The sequence below is a fragment of the Kogia breviceps genome, chromosome 2 (genome assembly GCF_026419965.1).
Source record: "Kogia breviceps isolate mKogBre1 chromosome 2, mKogBre1 haplotype 1, whole genome shotgun sequence".
Taxonomy (NCBI): Eukaryota; Metazoa; Chordata; class Mammalia; order Artiodactyla; family Physeteridae; genus Kogia; species Kogia breviceps.
In genome coordinates, this window is record NC_081311.1 from 35,477,605 (window position 1) to 35,484,191 (window position 6,587).

Consider the following 6,587-nt stretch of genomic DNA (forward strand, 5'->3'; position numbering starts at 1 on the left):
CTCCTTAGCTCAACATAGGATAGTTGAACACATACTAAGAAACTACGCTGAGTTTTCTTATCTGCACAATATCATTTAATCCTAAGAACAACTTCACTATCTCCATTTTACAGGTGAGGGAGTTGAGGCTAGAACTTGCCTAGATTTGAAAGTGTCAACTCCAAAGACTGTGCCCCCTTCAGCTAGCTTTGGTTGGGCTGAGAGACTAGAAGATCTGCTCTTAGTTGGAGGTTTCCTTTAAAAAAATCAAGCCCAAGCATTAAGTACCTTCCCCAGTGATATTCAGCGTGAGTTTCTTTTTCTTTAATCACACCATTTTAACAATTCCACTGTTTGACAGTGATTTAAAAGACAGAGGGATTTTTGTACATTTTACATTGTACATTTTGTACATTTTAATGGACTACTGGATAACTAAGTTGAGAGCAGAACGAGGACATGGGTTTTATAAAAATAATTTATACTAGACTTAGAAATTTAATTTTATGGTTGTAACTGATGGTCTAAAACCTCCCCAACCTGAATAAAATTCCAAAACCTCAGCGAGAGTAACTGGCCCGGGAGAATCATGAAACTTACAGTGTGATATTTTAACATTTTGGTTTTCACATCACTGCCAGAGGACGTCAGAACCGAGTCGAGGGATTTGGGTTGACCACTGCCTCTGTGGCTGACCTGCCACATAAGCAAAAAAGGCCATTTCATTTCTGGCTTTAGTTTTCTCTTCCAGGGAGAAAAACTGAAGAATAGATCAAAATACAAAGTGCCTTTTAAGTGAATGCCTTCTCGCTGTCTTATAACAGGGCTAACATGGTTTATTAACAACATTAGTTAGAGAAGCAGTCTACTGTGTGGTGCATTTGTGGGTTCACCCTAACCCCCAAATATACAGCCAACTTCTGCTTGCTCAGGGCAAGGAAAGGGAGAACATGAGCCGATGCACCAAGCAGTGAACAAGATAAACATTTCAAATATATATGTTTGAAATAAATTTGTGTGTATCTATATCATTTATATCTATATCACCTATATCTATATCCACACACACACACACACACATTTGGAACAAAGCCACAACGTTCTGCGCTCAGATTAACTGTATACAGAAGCCTCCAGAAGTGAAAGGCATCTCCTTCCCCGCAGCCCCGCTGTGCTGGCGCCCGGCCTGGGGCAGGTTTGATGCATTCCCTCCTGGCCTGCACCCGCTACTTGCGCTACGGTGCTGCCTCCACGGCGCCTCGCCCGGGGTTCCTGTTACGCGACTCAGTCCAGCCGGCCGGGAGTCTCCGAGCGCCCCCAGCGCCCCGCGAGTCCTGCGTTACCGCCGTCACGTCCCGGGCGAGGGCTCGAGCCCCAGCTGAGAGCTGGTTGGTCGCGCCGTCGAGCTCTCAGCACGGCGATTGGTCCCAGCCGTCGGCTCACGTGGTCCCGAGCAGATAAGCGGCCTCTCGGGCGCTGCACCCGCAATCCGCCAGAGCTGCAGCCAAGCCGGGGCTGCCGGGAGCCGGGTGCGAACTCGCGCAGGCAGCGGAGTCCCGCCGCCCTCTGCCTAATGAGCTGCACCAGGTAGGTTCCCTGTAGATTCCCCGCCCCGGAGCACAGGGAGCGCGCAGCTGCAGGGAGGTTGGGCTGCGTTTTCTTTCTGTCATCACCGCACACGAAGACCCTAGGGGAGGGCGGGTTGACTGGCTGCTGACTTGGAATCTGGCACCGGGGAGGCCTCGGAGGTGTAGAGATTTGCTCTGTGCTTCTTAGGCAGAGCTGATTTTGGTAAACGGCATCTTAAACCAGAAACTGCCTTAACGTGAGTCATCTTGAGTTCTGATTCCCTCATGGATTCCGACCGTATCTCTTGGTCCTGCACAAATGTCTCAAGGACTCGGGCCGCTTAACTCGTGGGAATAGCACTCTGAGATTGCTGGTTGGGTAGTTTAGCTTTGGGAATAACTACAGGACGATGTTCGCATTCCTTGGTCCTCTTCCGTTCTTCTTATGACGGTTTGCCATAGAAAACTCAGTCTCAGAGTTTGAGCAAATGATTATTTTTAAACTCTGGGGCAGGACTTAAAATTCCGGGGAAATCTCCGTATCCTTAAAGTGTCTTTCTATAAGTGCAAAATATGAAAATACAAAACAAACCTCCCAAACACCCCCGCCCCCTGCAAAACTACTTAAATAGCTCCTCTAGGCATAACTTAGCAGAAGACCTCTCTAAAAATCCTGCCTGTTCACTATTATTAGACCCACAAATATAGCTTTCTCTTTCATTTGTTTGTTCTAAGTTTGTAGGTCTCCCAGAAAAATCCCAAGTCTAATAAAGTAAGTTCTCTGAATGTTCTTTTATTATCCATCTTATGATAATGACCATTTGCCTTTGTGCTTAGAGCTGCTGGGAAGACAGTTACTAAAGCCAGACTGAGAAATGTCACATACAGTATACACACACCTCTTATCTGAAGGCTAGGATAGGGGAAAAATGTCCATAAGCTTGGCAATATACTCAGGGCTAAAGGCCAGAATAAATATCCTTCCTGATGGATACTTCTGGATTTAGTATTGCAGAGCATAGTTATGTTTAAATTTTAAATAGCTTTATTATCTTTCTGGTTATAAATATCCATTGCCAAAACATTAGAAAATACCAAAAAAGTACAAAGGCAAAAATAGATCACCTGTCACCCAGAGATAATTGTTATCTTTTTGTTGTGCTTCCTATTACACTTTTCAACATTTATAAGTTCATATATATAGCATATGTTGAAAACAGCCCCATTTTCAGGTCACCAACTTTTTCCACTTGAATGTGGATTTGACGTGGATGTCTTTCTTTGGGAAATACAGATTATGTGAAGTTTTTTTTTAAGTTCACCAATTGCTGACTTGCACTTCAGTGGGTTATTTGTGTAAAATGAGGTAGAGCATGATAATGAAAGTGCAAAGATAATCCTCTGATTCACTCTTTCTAGCCCCTCACTCTCAAAACCATTCTATGAGAATTTTTATTGCTGTTTTTTTCTTTTCAAGTGGATTACTATTCCAGAGAAGTGTAATCAATTCAATAGCAAAATCATCAAAGCAGTTGAGGGAGCGCAGTTGAGGGAGAACTTTGGTTCTAGAACCTATCTGGTCATTAGATCACCTGGGAAGCTTTAAGAACATATTTACCTCCTTGTCCCCATTCGCAGAGGTTCTGCATTAGAGGCTTTAAGTCCTAGGATTTCGGCATTAAAGAAAAAGGAAGAAAACCAACTCCCTAGGCCATTGTGAACAGACAGGTTTGAGAACCACTGGCCCAGAACAGAAAAAATGGTTTTAGAGCTGTATTAGAGATGATCCCATGCAAATCTTTTATGTCTCAGATGGAGAAACTGAGACCCCAAGTGTTTTAACCCATGGCCTATAGCCAGTCAAGGGTAGAACCAAACATAAGATGCAGCTGTCATCACCTAATACTGTATTCCTTCACTACATGTGAGAGCACCTCCTTGAAACTTACTGTGCTGGCTATAACTTAGCCAACAAAAATAGTACAGATATATCTGGGGCCAGGCGAAGTGCATTCCAGGTGCAGGCAGATGATAACCCCTCTTCTTTTTGTATTCCAGAATGATCCAGGTTTTAGATCCACGGCCTTTGACAAGTTCGGTCATGCCCGTGGATGTGGCTATGAGGCTCTGCTTGGCTCATTCCCCACCTCTGAAGAGCTTCCTGGGCCCTTATGATGACTTCCAACGAAGAAATTTTGTGAACAAATTAAAGCCTCTGAAGCCGTGTCTCAACATAAAACAGGAAGCCAAAACACAGAACGACTGGAAGCCTTCACACAACCAAGCCAAGAAGCGGGTGGTGTTTGCAGACTCCAAGGGCCTCTCCCTCACCGCCATCCACGTCTTCTCGGACCTTCCGGAAGAGCCAGTGTGGGATCTCCAGTTTGACCTCTTGGACCTGAATGATATATCCTCAGGCTTAAAACTCCACGAGGAGAATAACTTGATTTTAGATTTCCCTCAGCCTTCAGCTGATTACTTAAGTTTTCGGAACCACTTCCAGAAGAACTCTGTCTGCCTGGAGAACTGCTCTTTGCAGGAGCGAACGGTAATGGGGACTGTGAAGGTGAAAAACATGAGCTTTGAGAAGAAGGTTCAGATCCGGATCACTTTTGATACCTGGCAGAGCTACACGGATGTGGACTGTGTCTACATGAAAAACGTGTACGGTGGCTCGGAGAGTGACACCTTCTCGTTTGCCATTGACCTACCCTCCGTCATCCCAACGAAGGAGAAAATTGAGTTCTGCATCTCGTACCATGCTAACGGGCGGGTCTTCTGGGACAACAATGAGGGTCAGAATTACAGAATTGTCCACGCGCAGTGGAAACCTGATGGAGTGCAGACGCAGAGGGCAGCCCAGGACTGCACCTTCCACCAGGCGTCCCCGAAGGCCGAGCTGGAGTCGACAGTCTTCGGCAGCCCGAGGCTGGCCAGCGGGCTCTTCCCAGAATGGCAGAGCTGGGGGAGGATGGAGAACTTGTCCTCTTACCGATGAATGAAGCAACCCAGTGGCTGGTCTTGACCTTATTCCCCATGTAATTCTAGGTCTGTGTTGCTCAATATTAGGAAGGCATTGCTCCTTTCCTTCAGTAGGTTTAGCTTGGAACTTTTGAGACCTGGCTACAAAAAAAGATAGCCCCTTGAGAATTTAGTGTGGGGTTCTATATGGATGATGCTGCCCCGTTTTGCCGTGGAGGATCAAGTAACAGCCGGGAAACCCTATTTTTATAAAAGTAATACATTGTCAATGCCCTTTTCTCCTTCCCTCTCAATTCACTGGCTTTCTCGTTGGGCAAGAAAAGATTGAGGAAGGACAGTGGATGGTGACAGAAAGCTGTGTTAATGGTATGAGGAATGTCTGAAAAGTATCCCCAAAGGGCTCTGCAGCTCAGGTCAGAGTAGGAGTGAGAGGTCTGATACTTAACTGTTGGTGAGAAAATGTAAGGTTATTTTGTGTTTTTAAGTTGGTTTTACAGTTCTCTCCCAGGAAAGTAATTTGTAGAGGGGAGAAAAACATCCATTCTATGTATTCTTGTGGCGAAAAACCCAAACAAACTTTAGGAGTGTTGGGTGGTACTGGGGAAAGTGAATTATAATTCTGGGGAATCAAGATTGTACGCGAAGCCTTTCTGTTCAAACGTAACTTAACAAAAATCATGATTTGGGGAAAGCTTAAGCAAATCTGGCTTTGCAGTCCTAATGGGATAAGTGACCTTGCTTGTGATCAAGGTACCGTGCTTGGGTTCTCAGTATAGATGCTGCCTGACCAAAAAACCCATGCCATCATCATTGGCCAACAACTCGTAGGGACTCTTATGTCGTGTCAAGGATCGCTCTTTGCCAGTGCCTTGATTAAACCAGAATGTGTAGTTGCTTAACCCAAGTATGTGAAGGGTCATCGGATAAACTGTGAGCGTTTGGCCTCATAAGAAGGCCCACTCTGTATGCTGGCATTTCTCCTGCAAAACTGTTGTATCTTCAAGAGTGTTGTCAGTGTACACAACTCGCATCCTTCATATTGAAGGTGACTCATTTTTCTGCCACACTTTTTCGATGTGATGTTGGAAGTGAGGATTGACACTGATTCTCAATTTAAGAATCCAGTACCTTGCACATAAAAGTAGCCATTTCTGTTTCTTGCCTATATTCTTGTTATTTTAAGTCTTCCTACCATTATCTATAAAGTCAACATTTTTTTTTTAATGGATGTGAATTGTTTTGGGTGTGTTGTAATATACTTGCTTTGGAGTGTGCATAAATCCATTCTGTAAAATCTTCAGAACAGGAGCCTCTGAATGTTTTCTTCTATCATTGTGCACGTCCACTGAGGTGTTCCGAGAATGCAGTTAATTTTAACACGTGATCTGCCATGCTGGAAGCGTACTAGTGGAATAACTCTGCTATGACAATATTTGAAGTTTGGCCAGCACCCACAATGTTTCTGCTCTAAATATTTCACTCTCCTATAGCTATCCTCTGTGAACTTCTCACTTTAAAAATAAAAATGTTTGATATAAGATCTGAGTATGTTTTCTTTCTCAAAGCCACAGTTAGTTAAATAAGAAACCGTCAACTGATATTCTCCTGTTTTGTTTAAGAACAACTGAGCAAGGTTAGTTTGGACCAGGAATTGGAGCCACCTGAAGGTATTCACGTGGTCCCAGTCTCATTAGTGAGAATTTCCACCTCCTGCCCATTGGGGCTGGGGTCCAGGGGCAGTGACTTGAGCTGCTGGGACTGTCCCCCTGACTGTCCCTATCTGTGCTGACTGCTCATCATGAGTACTCTCTGCTGGGTCAGGTTTATCTTGGGGACCACCTCTCAAGAGTCTTTGAAATGGGGGAAGGGATGGTGTGGGAAGGGCTGGAGTGGCTTCTACCTCCTGAGATGCGGCTCCCGCCTGAAGGGGCAAAGCTTGGAGCTGCATGGGAGGTGTAGGGAGTGGGCAGTGGGCATCAGTACCAGACTGAGGGGGAGCTCAGCTCCTTGGGGTATGAGGCAGCAGGTCTAGGAACCAAAGTTGTAGTTTCAGTTCTT

The 6,587-nt window shown here is 45.0% G+C and overlaps 1 protein-coding gene across 1 annotated transcript; it reads left to right on the plus strand.

Moving 5' to 3' along the window:
- The first annotated feature begins 1,094 nt into the window (after positions 1-1,094).
- Positions 1,095-6,067, plus strand: PPP1R3C (protein phosphatase 1 regulatory subunit 3C). Its single transcript, XM_059055475.2, has 2 exons — positions 1,095-1,566; positions 3,606-6,067. Exons 1-2 carry the CDS (start codon positions 1,553-1,555, stop codon positions 4,543-4,545), a joined length of 954 nt encoding a protein of 317 aa, XP_058911458.1. The 5' UTR covers positions 1,095-1,552; the 3' UTR covers positions 4,546-6,067.
- Positions 6,068-6,587: the final 520 nt, after the last annotated feature.